The sequence below is a fragment of the Mastigoproctus giganteus genome, chromosome 8 (genome assembly GCF_048544385.1).
Source record: "Mastigoproctus giganteus isolate SK-2022 chromosome 8, ASM4854438v1, whole genome shotgun sequence".
Lineage (NCBI taxonomy): Eukaryota > Metazoa > Arthropoda > Arachnida > Uropygi > Thelyphonidae > Mastigoproctus > Mastigoproctus giganteus.
This window is the reverse complement of record NC_143582.1, coordinates 49,749,764-49,771,636: the sequence shown is the minus strand read 5'-3', so window position 1 is coordinate 49,771,636 and position 21,873 is coordinate 49,749,764. Positions and strand designations below refer to the sequence as shown.

The following is a 21,873-nucleotide window of genomic DNA, read 5'->3' as shown; positions in this document are numbered from 1 at the left end:
CATTAAGAGTCAAACCTAGTACGATAAAAAACTTCTTATGCAGAAATTCCTTATCCAGGTTCTACCGTATATACAGGGTGTCTCAAAAATATTGGCACAAATGTTTAGGGGAGGTAGATAACATCTAAAGGAATGTGAATTGCATAGGAACCCATAACCGGAAACGTCACCGTAAGTCGGTAGATGGTGCTGTTCATCAGTTTGCGAGAGGGAAATTTCTGGTTTACTCATTCAAGCAGAAGTCGCTGCACAAAGAGCATGCATCGGTATATGAACTGTGAGCTGGCAGACATGCACCTAGTGTATGGATTAGCAGGGGGCAATGGACGAGCCAGTCAATGAATTTATGAACACTTCCCACACAGATATGTACTGGACCACCATTTGTTTGCACGTGTGCACCAAAATTTCTGCGATTATGGGCCATTTAGAGGTAACAGGAGTAGTGCAGGCAGACCACGTTCGACGCAAACTCCCGCCATGGAAGAAAGTGTGTTGAATGCTGTCCAGAATAATCCTACTACCAGCACACATGCCGTTGCCTCTACCTTAGGAGCGTCTCGTTGAAGTGTACAGCATGTCCGGCACGATTCCTTACATCCCTTTCATCTCCAAAGGGTTCAGTTACTGCTCCCCCAAGATCATCCTGCACATGTGACTTTTGCGCAGTGGTTTCTCCAAGAAAGTGTTCAAGACTTGAATTTTCCAGCGTATGTTTTGTTCACGGATGAGGCTTATTTCACTCAGGAAGGCTTATTCAATCAGCACAATGCTCATGTGTAGGCTCACGATAACCCACACGGTGTGCGCTCCGATGTGGCACAACATCGCTTCGCAATAAATGTGTGGGCAGGTATGGTCGGTGACTGCTTAGTCGGCCCATACCTGTTACCATCCCGCATGAACTCCGCTAAATATCGGATCTTTCTTGAAAGTTCTACCAGGGTTACTTGACGATGTTCCAGCAAATGTGAGATGCAACATTTGGTTTCAAAATGACGGGGCGCCTGCCCATTATGGAAGGTGTGTTCGTGACCATTTGAACAGGCATTTTGGACATCGATGGATTGGCCATGGTGGACCCGTTGCCTGGCCCCCCCATGCTCAATTGATTTATCAAGCCTTAATTTTTTTCTGTGGGGGGGGGGGCCTCAAATCTATCATGTATGAATCGCCTGTGGAGACAGAAATGGATCTCGTGGCGAGACTCGTCTGCACTGCTGCTACTGTCAAAGAAACTCCAGGTGTGTTCGACCATGTCCGCCAATCCATGCTGCATCGGTGTCACGCATGCATTGTGGTGGAACCTTCGAGCATCTGTTGTAACATCATGAAATGCATCCATCTCGTACTCCATTGTTAATATTATGTCAAATAAATGTTTGCCACTAATTACTGTCTTGTGTCATTTCTGCTTCTTGTGCCTCTGCTACTACTTTCCAGTGACGTTTCCGGTTATGGGTTCCTATGCGATTAACATTCCTTTAGATGTTACCTACCTCCCCTAAACGTTTGTACCAATATTTTTGAGACACCCTGTATAATCATAGAAAATCAGAACTAGATAGCATTCCTAAATTTGAAAATCAAAACAATATTTCTATTAATATTTATCATTATGAAAAAAGTTCAGTTCGTCCTTTACAGAACTAAAAGTAAACTAGATAACCATGTGATTCTATTCTATATGAAGAAACAAGTTACAGATGAAAACAGCATTATTAAAGAACATTATTGTTGGATAAAAAGTATGTGAAGGTTAGTAGTATCGCAATTGTCAAAACATGAAGAAAAAATATGTATCTTTTATGTTTTTAACATATTTTTAATTCGGAAGAAAATTAAAAAAAAAAAAAAAAAAAAAAGATAGTGAAGAACATAAACCTGTAAAAGTTAAGATGCCTAAAACTGATTCACTGATTTTTAAAAATTATAATCGCTCATTAAAAATTTTATTTGTTATTTATGCAGATTTTGAAAGTAATTCTGAAAAAATATATACTGCTAGATCAAACCCTAAAACTTATTTCACAATGAATTTTCAAAAACATAAACCTTTGAGTTTCTGTTATTATATAAAATATGTTACTGATATTGAATATGAATAAAGTGCACCTAGCTTATACAGAAGTGTAGATGCTCCTAAAATATTTATAGAATGGTTAGTTGAAGATGTAAAAACAATATTTAGAATCTACAATATAAAGAAGATATGTTACCTCTTTCATAAGATCAAATAAAATATTATAATGCAATAATATGTCATATTTTTTGGATATGAAATTCCAAGTGAATTCAAAATCAAAGGACAAAGAAAGTTATTACAAAAAGTTAGATAACATGTTCACTTAACTGGAAAATTTAGAGATACAGCTCATAGTTATTGTAATTTGAAGTATATAAATCCAGATTTTATTCCAGTAATTATACGTAATTTAAGTGGTTATGATTCACACTTACTTATTAAGAAATTAGGATTTAATGATGACATTATTAGAGTTACTGCAAAAATGGGAAAAAAAACATCAGTTTTGATAAGAAAATTCAACTTAAAGAAGATGAATATTTCATAGATTATGAAGAAACTCTAAGCAACAACTACCAAGACATTTTTGAGATTTATAGATTCATTCAGATTTATGGGAACTAATATAGATAACCTTGCTAGTAATCTTAAAAAAGATCAATTGAAAAACATAAAAAAGTACTTTTCAGAAGATAAGTTAGATTTAGTAATATCAAAAGGTGTGTACCCATGTGATTATAAAATGGGTATACATGTTAGAAAAATGCAAAGAAACTAAATTACCTGAAAAAGCTAAATTTTATAGCATATTAAATGAAAGTGATATATCTGATTAGATTACATTCATGCACAAAAAGTTTAGAAAGAATTTAACATAAAATACATGGGTGAATATTCTGATTTGTATTTAAACACTGATGTGTTGTACTGACCTACATTCATTAATTCATTAATTAACACTGATACCTGGACTATCAAATATGAGGAATGCACTCTATTGCCAGAAACCTTTTCCACAGCCATATATTTTTAACCTAGCCATGCTTAAAAAGATCTCAATAGGTTCTTTTGTCACTGATTGGTTTCAAACTCCATCCAGGCAGCTAGGAAGGTAGATGGTGTCCTGTCTAATGATTTATAAGGCCTTTACTATTAGGGAGAAGGATATCATTACCCCTCTATACAAGATGATGGTTAGACCACATTTGGAATATATCTTACTCAGACCTGGAGGAAACACCTAAAAAAAAAGACATAAAACTTCTAAAGAGGGTTCAGAAAGGGGAAACTAGATAGACAATGAGTGCAAAGTGACACACATATGATGAACAGCTTAAAAGGTGTGGAATGCAAAGTTTGGCAACCAGACACATAAGGGGAGAGCTAATCAAGGTGTATAATGCACTGAAGTGAATGAGCCAAATGAATGAGGAAGGTCTGTTTTCCTTCACAGGTGAGATACAAATCAGGAGACACAAATATAAAATCACAAGGAATAACAGAAGACTGGATATCAGGAAGTTCACTTATGGGCAGGAGCTGTCAAATATTAGAATAAGTTGCCTCCTAATGTGGTGGAGGCAGTGGATCTGACTTTAAAGCAATATCGGTTGATTGAAGAGAGCACTAACTCTTTACAAATTCCAGCTGTGAATTTTACAGGCTCCAAAAAAAGTGATAAGTGTTTGCTGTTTTATTTACTTAATTGTTATATTATATTGTACTTTATAAGTAGCCTTATAGTTCTAGATACGCTGGTTATTTTTATTTTTAATTTAGAAAGAGTTTTTGTAGGTTACTACTTAATAAACATAAAATTGTTGTTTCGTTCGAATCTTGCAGCCACTGTTTTCGTATAGAGAGTGGTAAGGAATTCAAATTTTTAATTGTGGTAAATAGGTCAGATAGGTCAGACAAGCTGTACTTGCTACCTGAGAGTCTAAAACGCTGATGGAACTGATATTCGGGTGACACTCAAGTCAAGTGGACCCAATTTCGGCGAAGTCCGGACCATCTCTGACAGCCAAATCCTCTGCTTGCACCTTCACGATGGTGGGACTGTTAGTAATCCTGGGTATAACCTCCATGCACAAGTGCATGGTGGGTGACCACCGAGGTGAGAACCAACGCAAGCAGGGGTCGAGGTGTGGCGCCCACACCACATGGAGGAATGCCACCCCTCTATGTTACCAGGCAATACTAGGTGGTAGATGACTCTCATCAACCGGTGAAATACCACAACTTTGCTTATTGGAGGTTTGAAGTGGTGGAACTCATGTTTAGTCTCTAGAGCTAAGTTCCGGTCAACCCTTCCCTATCTCTTCCATTATGCAGTATGACTGATGACTTTTGAGGTTATGAGAACGTCGTGGCGAGATCCAATATTCCTTACATTTCGAGGGTACAGCTCTAAAACGGTGTTCGTAGGCCGACCGCTAGTTAGTACACCGGACCGAACCTATTGGTAGCTCTCTAGGAGGCTTCTGGATCAGCTAGTGTATAATCTTGCTACCTCTACTCTGACAGATAGTGACTGGAGGGAGTCCGAGTAGTGTGTATGCGAGGAGCATTGTCGAGGGCACGTTATGTCAATGATCTGGGTATATTCTTACCATGCGTACGTCATATCCAAAAATTTCATTACTTCATACAGCATGTCCCACCTACTTTTTCCTACTATTGAATACACCATGAATTGTCAAACTAATAGAGCAAGCTTATCTGCGAAAAGATATAAACCTCCCAAGCACTTCCTAATTCATTTCACAAATATAGTGGTCTCAATTCTAATCTCAACGATGTCCATTTCCACTTTCAGTCTGCCAAACCCCATGCACTTTTTCTGACAGAATCTCAGTTATCGGTTTATTCAACTACTGCTCATCTCAGATGCCCAAATTATTTGCTGTATGATTCCTTTCGCCTCAAAGGTGGTACTTGTGCATATATACGTTCTGACATTCCCTGTCACAGACTTCGCAATTTGGAATCTCCTCTCTTTGATCTTCTCTGGCTTAAAATCTCTCTATGTCATTGTGTCAAATTCACCTGTTGTCGCTACCGTTCTCCCAACTCCACTAATCACTTGGAGCTCTTCGACTTCCTCTCTTTGCAACTTGACTTTCTCCAGTCCAACTTTCTTAACAGTGAGGTAATTTTCCTTGGTGATTTTAATGTTCACAACTCCAGCTGGCTTCTGTTTTCTAGTCACACCGACCCAGCAAGTCGAGATGCTGAGGCTTTTGCAACTACTATTGAGCTAGCACAGATTGTTCATTTACTTACAAGAATACCGGACAATCCTAATCATACAGCCAATATACTTGATCTTTTTCTCACAAACAACCCTTCTAAGTACACAGTTGAAGTGAGAGGTCCTTTAGGCACTTCAGATCACAACTTGGTGATTGTCTCTTCTCCAATGGAACCTTTATCTCATGGCTATTCCTTCCCAACCTCGTGTTGTTTGGCATTACAAGAATGCAAAATGGGATGACCTGCGAGACTTCTTTTCCATGGTCGGATTACTGTTTCAAAACTTCTGATGTCAAAGTTTGCTCAGATCGTGTCAGTGAAATTATTCTTGCAGGAATGGAATCCTTTATCCCACACTCCACTTTAAAATCGCGACCTTTATCTAAACCTTGGTTTTCCAATAAATGTGCTAAGGCTGTTCAATAGAAGAATGTTGCATATCGTAATTGGCTTGTTTCTAATTCTTCAGTTTCATTTTCTGCCTACACCAAAGCTCGTAACAATTGTAAAGCAGTTATTAATCAGTCCAAACTAGAGTTTGAACAGGCTAAGAGTAGAAAACTTGCTTCTTGCCATAATGGTAGCCGAGCATTCTGGTCTCTTGCCAAAGCTATTGGCCGCAAATTTTGCCCATCTCTGCTCCCACCTCTGTCCAAACCAGATGGTTCTGTTGTCACTTCAGCCAAGGATAAAGCTGACCTGCTAGCATCCCATATTTCTTCCAGCTCATGTATTAATGATCTTGGTAAAACACCTCCCACCATTCCCAACAAGCTGCATTCAATGCCTCCTGTGGTCTTCCGTCAAAAGGATATCAGAAGGACTTTGATGAATCTCGATGCTAAGAAAGCTCCAGGTCCTGATGGTATTTCTCCACTTTTTCTCAAAACCTGTGCTCCTGAACTTACTCCTATTCTTTGCCACCTTTTTTTTTTCACTTTCTTATTCCAAAGGTGTTTCTCCTTCTGCTTGAAAATTTGCTCATATACAGTCAGTTCCTAAAAAGGGTGACAAATCCCTCCCATCCAATTATCGTCCCATTGCAATTACTTCTACTCTTTCTAAAGTAATGGAGAAATCAATTAACCGCCAACTCTTAAACTATCTAGAAACCTTCCACCTGATCAACGATCGCCAGTATGGATTCCGTCAGTGTCGATCCACTGGTGATATTCTGGCTTATGTTACCCATTTATGGACTAATTCAATGGAAAGGTTTGGTGAAACACAAGTAGTTGCTCTTGACATCTCAAAGGCTTTTGATCGTGTTTGGCATAAAGGTCTTCTAAACAAGCTTCCATCCTATGGTTTGCCAACTGTTTTTAGTAATTGGTTATCCAGTTTTCTCTCTGATCGCTCACTGAGGGTGATGGTAGATGGCTCTCTGTCTTCTAACTTCCACTAATGCTGGTGTGCCCCAAGGTTCAGTTCTTTCCCCCACTCTTTTCCTCTTGTATATTAATGACCTTCTTCCATTGACTGGAAATCCTATCATAGTTTTGCTGATGATAGCACACTGCATTCCACTTTCCATCTTGTGAAATCTTGTCCTGCTCAATCAGCTTCAACTTCTCGAAAATCTGCTACCATTTCCTTAAATGCCAATCTTCAGGTAATTCTCCAGTGGGGCAAAGACAACTTAGTTGATTTTAACCCTTCTAGAACTCGGTCTTGTCTTATATCTCGCAAAAAGGATTCTTCTGCTCCTATGCTTATCTTTAGCGACACTCCGATTTCTAGGCAAAATGATATACACCTAATTCTGTTTTTGCACGAACTTTTTTTACACGAATTTGGTTTAACACGAATTCAAAATAAATATTTCATTCTCTTTTTACGCGAGTCATTTTGATTTAACACGATTTCTATGAATTTTTTTTTGCCTAAATTCTAAGAAATTTTTTTTTTATTTGTGGCATATTAGTATCATTTCTATATTACACGCATCAATAGATTGGATAACAGCTAGTGTTTGCATTTTGAAACGCGTGCTTTTGCTTACCAATGTTTACGTCTAGGTATCTATGAATCATCAACGTTTTTATTAATTTTGTGCACATCTACGGTATTCGTGCATTGTATCTTCAGCAGACATGTAGTAGTAAGCTCTATTTCAAAGTGAAAGAATCTTTAGTGAAATTTGTGCACATATAAATTTATCAATTTTGCCGATAGTCAATAAATTGTAAGTTTACAAAATTTTCATACCTTTTTTTATTAATTATAACTGAGATATTTTTCGGTAGCCCTTATATAATGTCGAATAATTCGCCTATTACCAAAATGAAAAGGAAAGCGATTTCTTTGGAACTTAAAATTCAAATTTTAGATCGTCTTGCAACTGGACAAGGGGCTACGTCTGTAGGAAGGCATTTTGGTGTACATGAAGCTACCGTAAGAACTATTAAGAAAAATGAAGCTGCAATTAGGAAGTCGGTATGTTCTGGAACAAAAGTAAGTGTTAATTCATCATCATATACAAGAGATATTGTCAAGGAAAAAATGGAAAAGGCCCTGGTAATGTGGATAGAAGATCAGTCACAAAAAAAGAGTACCAGTAGATGGAAATGCCATCAAGCAAACAGCACTAAGAATTTACAGACAGATTAAAGAAAAGGAGCCAAGCACTTCATCTCAGTTAAACAGAAAGTATGAATTTTCTGCGAGTACAGGTTGGATGACAGGGTTTCTTAAAAGGAATGCTCTTCATAATATAAAAATTAAAGGTGAAACTGCATCTCCAGATGAATCGGCTGCTAAAGTATTCCCGCAGGAACTTGCAAAAATTATTGAAGATGGAGGATACACTCCTGATCAAGTGTGGAATGCAGATGAAACTGGTTTCTTCTGGAAACGAATGCCGAACAGAACGTATGTAGCCAAATCGCAGAAAACTGCTGGTGGTTTTAAGGTAGCTAAGGATCGTGTGACCTTATTATTTTCCTCCAACGCTTCAGGAGATCGTATGTTGAAACCACTGCTGGTAAATCGAGCCCTAAACCCACGTTCAATGAAAGGTGTAGATATCAATAAATTGCCTGTTCACTGGATGGCAAACAAGAAGGCCTGGGTGACCACTACTATTTTTACAGAATGGTTCAACAAATGTTTCGTCCCAGAAGTCAGACGTTATTTGAATTTGAAAAGTCTCGAATTTAAAGTTCTTCTGATTCTTGACAATGCACCCGGCCATCCTGTCTTGGAACACCCAAATGTACAAATTTTATTTCTGCCACCTAATACTACATCTTTGATACAACCGCTAGACCAAGGTATAATTGCGACAATTAAAACATACTACGTAAAACGAACATTCCAACACGTTTTGGACAAACTGAATGATGAAACACTAACAGTCATTGATGTGTGGAAGAAATTCTCAATTATGGATTGTATCAATCAAGTTGGATTAGCGTTAACTGAATTAAAACCAGCAACTTTAAATGCGTGTTGGAAAGCGGTTTGGCCACAATGTGTAAAAAGCAAAGATCCCATCATCCCTAATACGACCGAATTTCCCAACATCATTACAATGGCACACAAAATTGGTGGAGAAGGATTCGATGATCTATCGTTTGAAGATATTGATGAATTGTTAACCGACAAAGCCCTAAGCGAAGATGAAATATTAGAGGTTGTCCTTGGGACTCCTTATCCCACAGAACGTAGTGATAATGAAGAAAATGATCCTGTTCTAAATGCAGATTTAATAAAAGAAGGTCTGGAACTGGCTAGAAAATTAGGTAATCATTTTGTCAAACATGACCCTAATGAGGAACGCGCTGGGAAGTTTCAACGCGAACTGAAGTTGTTGACAGCCTCTTACAGAGAATTATATAACGGACTAACCAAAACACGAACACAACGATTAATAACTGAATTCGTTCGTAAAACCGGTGAAACATCAGCACCAGAGGAGATTCGTGCTGATTTTGCTGAAGAGATCACAGAAAGAATTTCATTAATAGAGGAAGAAGACGATGTCCACAACATTTCTAGTGATGGCAGTGATATTCCAGTCGTACGCAAACGTATGCGCCGTTTATTATCAGAAAGTGGAAAATGAATAAAATCTTGTTATATGTAAAACAGATTTTTTTTGTTCATGAAGAATTTTTTTTCATTTCATATGCATACAAATTTATTTTCGTACATTTTAATTACATATTATTACATGTGTATTTTGTTGAAATAAAATAATAAGCTTAAAACGAATATTTTATGTGTTTTTTTTAAAATTATTTTTACTGATTTTTTTAGATCCGGAACAAATCTTCTTTTCTTCCATAAATACGTCTTTTTTTACACGAATTTTTTTTACACGTATTTTTCAGGAACGTATCTATCGTGTAAAAACAGAATTAGGTGTATATCTTTTGGGGATTACCCTGACTTCTAATCTCTCTTGGCACAAGCGCATTACAAATATTGCTTCCTCTGCATCTAAAAAACTTGGTTTCTCTTTCGTTCTCGGCGTTACTTTTCTTCCAAACAGCTGCTCACTATGTACAAATCGCAAATCCGCCCTGCCATGGAACATTGTTGCACATCTGGGGTGGTGGTGGTGCCCCCCAAAACCTCTTTCAGGCTTCTTGATTCCATTCAGAAGAGGGCAGTTAGGTTAATTAATGATTCATCTCTAACAGTGTCTCTCCACTCGCTTTCTCATAGACGTACTGTTTCTGCTGCGTGCCTCTTCTACAGATACTTCCATGGGCACTGTTCTTCTGAATTGGCTTCTATAATTCCCGCTCTCTCTTTCAAAACAGTCCGAACACATGTCGCCAACAGCCAACATCCATTTACTGTCCAACTTCAAATCCACAGAGCCAACTTTTCATCTTCCTCATTTATTCATTCAACTGCCGTTTTCTGGAACAACCTTCCATCATATGTATTTCCTGAAAATTACATCTACAGAAGTTCAAGTCCAATGTCAACAAATATCTTCTCAACCTCCAACCCAAGCATGGTACTAAGTACCATAGGTTCTAATACCTCTCGTGTTTGGGGTTCACATAAAAAAAAAAAAAAAAGCTCTAACGTAAAATTAGATAGCGTAATATGTATCACTACATTTAGGATTCTATTAGATAGTGTAGTATTGATAATTAATTAATTAAATTTATTGATCTTATTATTTTCAATATCATGCCCCAGACTAGAGCAGAAAAGCATTGGGCACAAAGTGGCAGGAGTACTGTGACTCGGGGGAGAACTGAGGGGGGAGGATTCTCCAATGAACCACAGCCTAAAAAATTGTGCCACTTATGAAATTTTTGTCAAACTCTCTGAAACAGAACATTATCTATCCAAGGAGGATGTCATTGTGTGTGATAGGTGCAGAGAGGGTCTATATATTAGGCACCAACTCAGCATTGTGACAGGAGTCTATGAGAGATTGAGGTGTAGGGAAGATGCCCTCGAAGAAATTAATATGAGGGGCCCAACAAGTTCTCAGCTGCCCAACTCAATGCCAGAGCTCACTCTTGATCATCAGGTAACATGGCAGCAATCTCCAAGGCAGAATGCATTGCACCCACAGAAGTTAGTTATTGTTGGTGACTCTATTGTCAGAGAGAGAGAGAGAGAGAGAGAGAGAGAGAGATGGGTAATATATTGTGTAAAAAGGAAAGATGGACTAAGACCAGGGTATGTCTGCCAGGGGCAAACGTTCATGATGATGTAGAGCAGATATCCATCTTTTAAGGGCACAAAGGTTGATATTGTTGTACATGTTTACACTAATGACATTGAGAGTAGGAGATCTGCAGATTTACTTAACAGGTCAATGTTGAAAAACGTGTAAGTCAATGATGAAAAAAAGTCATGAGTTAGGGTTAAATTTGAAAGTGTCTGCAATTTTGCCCAGACACAATAGGGGGGAATATATGATGAGAGCCTTATCAATCAATTTGGGGTAGAATTTTTCTCAGCATGGTCTGTGCTTGTTAACAGGAGAGACTGCTTCTAAAGGGATGGGATACACTTAAATAGAAGGGGATGAAAGAGTGTTTGCTGATGCTATTGAGGCAGCATTAGGTGGGTCGGAAAACTGCTAGCTGGAGGTGGGAGGAGGATTCACAGATTAAAAGGTTAAAAGTAGCTGCAGGCAGAGGTGAAAGTGATTCTTGCACTAATTCTATTAGAATGAGCAGTGGCCTGGAAGGTGGAGTGCTGGGGATTTAAGGGACTGATGGCAGTCATCATGAAACAAATAAATACATGGGCTCTGTTAGGGTAACTAAGAATAAGAGTATGTGCATGTAAACCAATGCTAGAAGTATAGTAAATAAATTTGATGAATTTGAAGTGCTGGTCAAAACATCAAAGGCAGATATGGTTGGGATATCAGAGACATGAGGTCACACAGATATTAGGAATGCAGAAGTGGAATTTGGGGAGTACAATGTGTACAGAAAGGATAGCCAGGATAGGAAAGGAGGATGGGTTATGTTGTAAATTAAGGAAAACATAAAATCTAGGGAAGCCCATCCAGGTGACATAGATGGACAGTGCAATGTTGATTCTGTTTGGTGTGACATAAGCACTGAGAAAGCAAAAATGAGAAGAGGAGTGTGTTATAGGCCTAATGACTCTAATAAGTACAACAAACAATTGTACAGAGAAATATAATGGGCTAGTAAATCAGATTGTGTAATAATGGGGGATTTTAACATCCCAGATATTGACTGGAACTTGTGGATTGGTCACTCACACATTTACAAGATTTTTGTGGATTTATTGGATGATTGTTTTCTGTAGAAGCATGTTCAAGAGGCAACCAGAGGAAGTAATACTCTTGATCTGATTATTACCAGTGATTCTTCATGCGTTATGAATCTGCAGATAAAGGAACCACCAGGTGGCAGTGATCACAGTGTACTGTGCGGGATTTACTTAAAGACGTAACTATCATCAGGGGTAAGGGGAAGGGTTTTTGCTTTTGTAAAGGTGACTACAGTGGTCTCAGAGAGTTTTTAAAATCTATACAGTGGGATCAACTGATGACATTACCAACGGTGAATTCTAAATGGGAAGCCTTCAGGGACTTAATCTTGGAGGATACAGGCTTTTCATACCAACTAAATACTGTTCAAGGTTTAGGTCTAAATGAATGTCAGATGAATTAATCAGGCTCGTGGCAGAGAAGAGAAATGCATGGAATGCATATAAATTATTAAGCGACACAGAAGCCTATGGCAGTTATAAGCTAGTCTGTAATCAAGTCACAAAGGAGATTAGCCAAGCAAAGGCAGATTACAAGAAATCTTTGGCAAAGAATGCTAAGAATAACAGCAAGGACTTCTTTACTTATATAAACTCTAAAAGAAAGGGGATGAATCAGATTGGTCCACTTGATATCAACGGTTCACCTGTTGATGATCCTGCTCAGATAAATGATAATCTGAATGAGTATTTTGCATCTACATTCACACATGAGGAGTTATTTAGGGAGGAAAATTCCAGAAGTTTATCAAACTGTAACAGAGTGCTTGAGGATTTTGTAATAACTGAGAGCAAAGTGGAGAAGAAATTGCTGAAGTTAAACATAAGAAAGGCACCTGGGGTGGATGGGATCTATCCAGTTATATTAAAGGAGGTAGCAAAAGAGGTGGCATTTACACATCTCCAGTCCCCATGGACTGGAGATGTGTAAATGTGTCCCCAGATCACAAAGGGGATCTAAGGGTGACAGGAGTAATTACAGACCAGTTAGTTTAACTTCTGTTCCGGGTAAAATAATGGAATCACTGGTTAAAGATGCACTGTAGGATCATCTAGACAAGATTTCAACAATAATTCAGACACACCATGGATTTGTTAAGGGAAAGTCTTGTCTGGCAAATTTGATTGGATACTATGATGTGGTTACAAAGGAACTAGATGCAAAAATTAATTTTGATTTCAGGAAAGCTTTTGACACTTTTGAACATGGAAGATTACTGTACAAATTGGAGCAGTATGGTATTAAGGGTAAGTTGCTACAATGGATAAAAGGGTGGTTGAGTGGGAGAAGACAGAGGGTGGTAATCAATGGAAGCTGCTCTTTGTGGACTAATGATATTAGTGGAGTTCCCCCGGTTTTGGTGTTGGGCCCAGTGTTGTTTTGTATATTTATCAATGATACTGATGAAGGTATATCAGGCTTAGTGTCAAAGTTTGCAGATGATACTAAGATTTGCGATGTTGTTAATGACAATAATGGCAGTGTGCTACTGCAACAGGATCTAGCAAATCTGGGAAGATGGGCTGGGAAGTGGCAATTGAAGTTTAACATTGACAAATGTAAAGTACTGCATGTGGGTAGAAGTATAATCCCAGGAAAAGTACCAACTGTGTGGTACTACACTTAGGGTGGTAGAAAATGAAAAAGACCTGGGAGCGATTGTGCAATTAGATATGAAGTTTTCTGAGCAATGCAGATGCAGACAGGCTGCCTGAGCAGGTCATGGGGTATTGTCAATGATATACAGGAATTTTTTTAGCAGAACAGGAGGTGATTATCCCTTTGTATAAGGCAATGGTCAGGCAATGCTCTGAGTACTGCATACAGGTCTGGAGGCCTCATTTTAGGAAGGATGTAGAGTTGCTTGAGCATGTACAGAGAAGGGCAACAAGATTGGTGAGGGGAACAAAGAAAGGCTAATGTTCTGCAAATTTCAGCAGCTGGAGACCAGGCACTTGTGAGGTGATCTGATTGAGGAGTATAAGGCCTTGAATGGGTTCAGCAAGCTGAATTCTGATGAGATTCTTTCAGTAGCTCAGATTACGAACCGAGTGGTCAAATTCAAATAGAGGAATGACAGTTGTAGAATAGATTTGTGGAAATTTGCCTTTAGCCAACGGGTGGTTAATTGCTGGAACAAACTTCTCTCTGTCGTTGTGGAAGTTGACAGCTTAAATAAATTCAAGGAGGAACTGTACAAACTTTTAGAGGGAATGGTTGCGTGAAATTTTTTTTTTTGGCTGATATTACATAAGCTCATATGCTTGCTTACTTGCATCACATGCCTCTATTACTACTACTACCTTTGTGGGAATGGGAATAATATGAATATTACAATTTATTTGAATTTTATTATTATATTTATTTATTTTTGGCTGATGTAGAAAAAATCTGCTTCTTACATCAGTCAGTCTTACTAATACTAAATGGCATTGGAGGACAGCTTTGAATATAGGCAAAACCATGCACTTAAATAGAAAATACATAATTTGATTTAGATGGAAATGGAAATGGTCATACACAGGCATAGAATCACCTGAAGAACATACGAGGGCGGTTCAATAAAGAATCACTCTGATCTAGCTGCAGAGGTGCTAGACTGTTGATTCTTGGTAAAGGTTTTAGTCCTTTTCTACATAGCCACCATGCAGATTTACACATTTGTGGATGAGGATACGGATACTGTTTTTGTAGAAGTTGTGAGGTTGGTCTTTGAACTATGACTCTGTTGCAGAAATGAGTGCCTCGGCTTTGAGGGAAGGAAACAAGAAATCCAATGGTGCAAGATTGGGTGAGTAGGCTGGATCGGGCAGTATTTCATATCCACAAGTGGCCGCTTGTGTTGTTGCAATTTCAGAAGTGTGAACTGGGGCATTGTTTTGAAGCATTCTCACACCTTTGGACAGCATGCCACATCTACATGTTTTGAATTCTCCCGTAATTTTCTGAGTAAGTTAGCATAATAGGCACTTGTAATTGTTCTACCTTTCGGCAGGTAATCAGTCATTATTATGCCTTCTCATCCCAAAACACTGTCAGCAAGACCTTTCCTGCTAACGCTTGGACCCTTTCCTTCTTTTGGGGGGGGGGGGGGACAATGATGTCGCCATTCCATGGACTGCTTTTTACTTTCAGGGTGTATCTAACTTTCATCCTGAGTGATTAGACGAGAGAAAAAGTCTTCCTCATTTTTTTGGCACAGGGCTAACAACTCTTGTGATTTCTGTTGTCGATCAGCCTTCTGAAAACCAGTCAATAATCGGGAAATCCATCTTGCACTCAATTTCCACAAATGGAGTTGGTCATGAAGGACTGTTTCAACAGAGCCCACACTAATCTTCACCTACTCGGACAATTCACGCACAAATATCTGGCAATCTTCTACAATTAACGACTCCACTTTTCTGATCATGCTGTCATCAATGGCTGAATGGGGACGACCTGGAATGAGCTCAGATTCTTCTGATGTTCGACTACACCTAAACTGTCTATGCCATAGGATGGAGCTTCATCCTTATATAAAGCAGTCATCTCCTTGTGGATTTCTTTAGGAGATGTTCCCTTCAAGAACAGATACTGGATTACAGCTCTGGCTTCAACTTTGTCCATGGTGCTACTTTGTCACACGTTCAGCTCTGTAAGAGAAAAACAAACAGAGATATGTATGATGCTACACGCAAAATATCATGACTGCGATATGTGGAAGTAGGTGAAGGCGATTCTTTATTGAACCACCCTCATACTTCACTACAAGGTGCACTACATCCACTGCAGCTTATGTGCCATTAAATACCTACAGCACACATACACAAACACACTTCACTGTATGCATAAACTATTATGTACATTTGACAGTATATTTTGAATAAATACAATAATTTAAATTTCACTAATGCAAATTGTTGCTACCCTAGTCAAAGAGCCTCAATAGCAGCTAAAATTTTAGCTATATCTCCTGTTAGCTGTATTATCAAGTTCATTTAGTTTAGTTTCTTTCTGTGTCCCATATCTGTAATGATATAAAATCAAGAAATTAATCATGTTAAAATTATACTGACCTAAAGTTAATTTTAAATATAAAAATCATGTAAATAGTTCCTTTGTAAACATAATTTAGCTGCTAATGAAGGCTCTTGGAGTAAGGCTGCAATTCATGATATTAATTAAATTTAAATTATGGTATTATTCCAAATTGCTCTGTGACATGTGTACCAAAAGGACAGGACAGGAGTCAGGGGAAAGGAGTTATGCTCTTGGTTAAAAAACACACAGATTCTAAAACAGTACACTCAACTGACGGATTACCAGCATAATGTTGAGTCCATTTGGTGTGGCAATAAAGTACCCGGACTGGTGCAATAAGAAGAACACGAAGTTAGAGGAGCTCAAAAATGGTTTTATTTTTAACGAATAGATATTTATTGTATACCCAGTATAAAATGAAATATAAGTACAATTGTATACTGGGTATACAATAAATATCTATTCGTTAAACTATGGACCCCAGTACTCCAGGCCCATTTGTCACGGTTTTATTTTTATTCAAAGTAATCACCATGTGATTTAATGCACTTATTAGACTGTTCTAAAAATTCGTGAGAAGAGTCAGAAAAAGAGATGATGTTCAGTTTGGCAGTTACATTTTTATTTATGAACATTCTGAAATTTCCTTTGAGGGCAGTTTTCACCTAGGGAAAGAAGAAGTCCACTGGTGGTAGATCAGAAGAGTACAATGCCATGTTTTGTCAAAAATGTCTTAATAACAAGTGGGCAATGGGAGGGAACACTGTCATCCAACAAGAACCAGATGCATTTCTCTTGAAATTGTGGCTTCACCTGGAAAATGCACTTCAATAATCTTTGAAGCACCCACCTGTATGTAGAATGCAGTATTGACTCTTTTCCCTCTCGGGTACAAATTCCTTGTGAATCACACTCTGTTTGTTTAAAAACATAATCGGCATTGTCTTGAACCTGGACATCTGTAAACAAAACCTGCTGGACATCTTGGGTGATGATTTTGAAGTCCACTGCATGGTACTCACTCAGCACTCATCTCCAGTGACAATAGAATCGAGGAAATTAGAAACATCTTGACAAGTCTGGATTTCTGTCATATAAAAGGATAATATGATAATACGTTTTCTGTCATATAAAAGGATAATATGATGAAACTCTTTGTTACTCCTGCTCATTTGTGAGTCTGTGCAGCACAGACCTTCTGTTCCCCTTAATCTTCATGCAGAAGTTGACGAATCATATCCTTATTCACATCCAATTCATCAGACATCATTCTGAAGGTCAAATAACAATCTCTTGCCACAATTTCTCAAATTTTTGCAACCCCACCCTCATTTCAAGAGGTCGACAGATGCCCACTTCTTGAATCATCACGAACATCCTCATGTCTGTCTTTGAACAGCTTATAATATTCAAGCACTCTGGCATGACTTATCGTTTCATCACCATAAATAGTTTTTAACATTTCATATGTTTCTGTTGTAGATTTTCCCAGTTTAAAGCAAAATTTTATATTTGTTTGTTGATCCATTGCAAAATTGTGACACAGAATATCACACTACTAATGAAACTGGTTGTTACAAATTGTCAGCCTAGGAGACAATCTCTGTACCACCATCTGTTGGAGAAAGTGTGAACTACAACATACCATGGTGCCTCCGTAGCCAGGTGGGTAGGAGCAGCAGTGCGTAGCACATGCTTCTTGATTAGACCGGGGTTTGAGCCCGTGACCACCAAATACAGAGGATGTGGAAAGGTCAGGGAATGACCACCGCATATCCCCAGAGCAATATGGCCTTAGTTGCTAATGCTCCTAAAAACCAAACAACATACCACTTCCAATTATTTTATTTAATTAACTTTATTACCACACCTCATATATCATCTCAATATAGTAATCATCTATGCAATCAAATGAAAAGGAAGGTGGGAAGAGTTTTACTCTTCCTACCTCTCTCCTCTCTTCATTCGACAATAATCATTAACCAAAACTCAGTTTCTGAGCATAATAAACAAAGTGAAAGCACTTTCCAAGAAAAGTTTCCATTCTTCTTTAATGACAACTACATACATTATGGGCAAGTCTTGCAAAATTATGTTGTATGCATGTTTTCACATTCTTTCTGCTCTGTCGTTTTCTGTCATATAAAAGGATAATTAAATAAAATGCAGGAAAAATTAAATAAAAGAGCAACTGCTTGCAGATTCAACTAGCAGTAATGGCTGATAGAACTATCACTGAAAGGCACCTGCCAGAGAGCCCTCTCTCTCATTCAGGAGCAGGAGGACTCAGCAAGGTCCTGCACAAGGGACCATTTGACCATGGTCTGGTGTTATACACCAGGCAGGCCTGATAACAACAGGTGATGTAGAAGCACTGCCAGCCCCCTTCATTGCCAGCCCCCTTATAGCTGACATTTGGTACCCAATGGCTTTTAAAATTTAAATGATTAATTCATACAGGTTATCAATTTTCAATTAACCCGATAATTTTTAACCCTTAAAATTCTTAATTGCTGGCTCAGTCTATTTCCTACCTGACTCACTATTTTCTCACCCTATAAGCTAAATGTATTATAAGACTACTGAAATTCCAGTGCAATATTTTGGATAAAAACTTAACTGGAAATTTAATCTGTAAATGAGAAAAATAAAAATAAATACATTGCTTACTTTATTCTGATTGGCTTTAAGCTTTTCTTGCAGTTCTAAAATAGCTTTCCAGTGTTGAATTTGCTTCTCCTTCACATGCTTTTCTTGTAACCTGTAAATAACAAAATAGAACAGTAAAAATAAAATGTATAATATTCTTCTATTGCACAGAACAATACTGATCATATAACAATCTGAATATATTTTCTGAATGAAGTTTCATGATAACATCATCCAGCAGAAACAGAAAATTACTAATCTGCAGTGAAAATTCTGTCCATTATAGGGAATGAGATTTTAAGCACTATGGACAAGAATAGAATAACATAAGAACTTTCCTAAATCAAATCAAATCATTTTAACATAGCCCTAGATGATAACAGTATGATATTTGATTTTGTCACAACATCTTTGCTGATGCCAATCACTAACAAGCTGTTAGCTCAGTCTGTCTCATACTGAATCCATTTTTGAAACCTGAAAATGGATTCAGCCATTATGGCATTACTTTTATTATCATCAAAAAGTCCTAAGCTTTGATTATGGCATACATGCATAGACTGATGTGAAGGAATATTAATACCTAAACATACTGTTAGTTTCTCAGTCACTCTTGGAACTCTCTTTGTGTATGAGAGTGTCCCGCTTTGTGTATTTGTGAAAAGGCACCTTGGAATATATTATAATTGACTATACTTATTAATTTACCAGTGTTTTTCAATGACTATATAGTAATTAAACAATTCATTCATTCACTTAAACTGAGTCTAAGGATGACTCCATTATGATAAATCATGATTGAGTACTCTCCTTAACTACTTGTTTCTGTATAACTGTATAGATATCACAACTTTTAATTTTCTTCCCTTTTAACTTGACAGTCACCTGAAATCATATTCAATAGACATTCAATTTTTAACAGTGAAATTAAAAAAAAAAAAAAATTAATTAAAATTCTGGCAAACAATTTCCTTGCAAGCTGGTGACATTTAACTCAATAAACAGAATGGTTTTCAGAGCAAAAGTGAAAGCAAAATAAAAATCAAAATGATCCTCTGCTGACCAACAAAGAGTTAAATATATTCATTTCTCTTCTTATTTTTTAGTTAATATTCTAACAAATATTTGAAAAAAATTGTTAGAACGTTTCTAAAAATTTAAACATTAAATAAACAGAGATTTAAGATATATGAATACATAAAGAAGAAACTTATTCATTTACCAGTGTTTTTCATTGAGTATACAGTAATTAAACAATTCATTCAGTTCACTTAATATCTATTAATTTCTCTGCCTTCTTTGGACTGATAACAGAAAAACGTGAATCCAGACACTTGTCTATCCTCTGTTTAGTTTACCCAATTGATTGTGCTGGGTGTTTGGTAATCCTTCTAAAATCATACAAGTAATCCTCATCATCACCTCTTATAACCTAGTGGAAGTGTATATATACAACTCATTATAACAGTATAAATCAGTCCTTCTGTACTATCAGCCACACAATTCAATAATTTCCAATTTCCTCCAAGCTTTCCTACTGGTTCTTCAGCCCTATCAAAGTTCTATTTCCTCTAACACTTGCTCAACACCATTGCCCAGCCTTCCTCTTCACTTCTCCTAAGCCTATTACCATTCATTTTTGTTTTTAATATCTGTTTAGCTAATCTCCCTTCTGCCATCCTTCTTATATGCCCACTCCATCTTAAGTTTTTTTTTTGATAACCTTTGGATATTACTTACTCCAACATTTTTTCTTATTTCCTCATTTGTAAAATGGTCATGCCATTGTTTCTGCCTGCTGGTCCCATTTATTTTTATTAAAACTCATTTATAAAGATTCTAATTTTTGATAAATTCCTTTATTTGTTACACAGCTCAAATCCACAGGTTAAAATAGGCTAAAAACTGTTTAAAATAACAGATTTTGTCTTCTCGCTTCCCTCCAAATTAATTTTTTTAAACTAGCTTTCTACACTTCCTGCTTTACCTACTTCCATGTCTAGTCTTCAGGCTTAATTAAAAGGTATTCTAAGACTATTATTCCAAAATTACTTCAATTACTACAACCTTCTGGGACTTTTGCTTCTCTTTATAGCAGCATATTTAAGGGCAAATACAAATTGATGAAGTTTGCTGTGTCAATCTCATTAATACATATGACAATCTAAAAGATGTTTAGCGTTCAGTGAACAAGTGACATCATCCTAATGCTTCATGTACCAATCACAAAACCATGAAGTTTTTAATAATCTATCGCTAATTACTGGCGAGTTGCTTGTTTGCAAAAAGCAGTAGATAATCTCACGACCTTACTATTTCCCCACGTGATAAGAGCATTTTTAAAACATGTGACACTGAGATGAAACTTCCAACTTGCAAAAGCAACCCTCATGCTCTGCCTTGAAAAATTTATTTTATTATTAGCTAAATTTATCAATTTCAGATGGTTTACCAGATTTACCTATTTTTATAAAAACAGCAAGTTAATGAACTGTAGAATTTTGGAGGGTCAACTGTATTTTCATTTTCTTGGTTTCAGTGTTACTTGCCATATATCAACTGCTATCACAATTGACCTAGTCCTTCAGCTAATTTCATTTCTTTCATTTTTGAGCTTCTAACATTGATGGTGAATTTCCAGTAGCGGTAGTAATACATTTAGCACTTGGTGTCTTGGAGACCTTGTTGACTTCTACATGTCTCATAAAACCTAAAAACTAATTTAGTATCTTTTTACCATTATTAATATATTTTATCCAATTTGGCTGGCTTAGTTCCACATTAGTTGCCCATCCTTATCCATTCAGTAGCCATACAGTTGACTTCCTGCTAACAGGAAATGTTAGCAGGAAGGGCATCTAATGAATATTTAGTCAGGGCTCCAGTCAGTTCTTCACAAACCTAGCATAGGAGATACCCTAATAACTCCTGGTTAAATAGTCTTAGGGTCTGTAGTGGCTTTGTATTAAATTGCATTTATCTCAAGTGGCATAAAATGTCTTCTCTATCTACTTACTTCATTATTCACAAACATGTCATGCCCTTCTCTCGACATGAGTCCTGTCTGTAGATTATTACTTTTGATATCACTTGCTTTTTTTCTTATAAACTCAATTTCTTATCCAGCTCAAAGATGGCTTAGAAAAAAATAAGTTTAAATCTGTGTGATACAATTAACTTTTTCATCTGA

General features: G+C 37.2%; 1 protein-coding gene across 1 annotated transcript in view; it reads right to left on the bottom strand.

Moving 5' to 3' along the window:
• The window catches only part of Su(var)3-3 (lysine-specific histone demethylase Su(var)3-3), an 801,787-nt gene that overhangs the window by 672,128 nt on the left and 107,786 nt on the right, over window positions 1-21,873 (bottom strand). Inside the window, exon 10 of the mRNA XM_090379361.1 lies at window positions 18,705-18,795. Within this exon, the coding sequence (XP_090235487.1) occupies window positions 18,705-18,795 (91 nt within the window). The remainder of the gene's footprint in view (window positions 1-18,704; window positions 18,796-21,873) is intronic.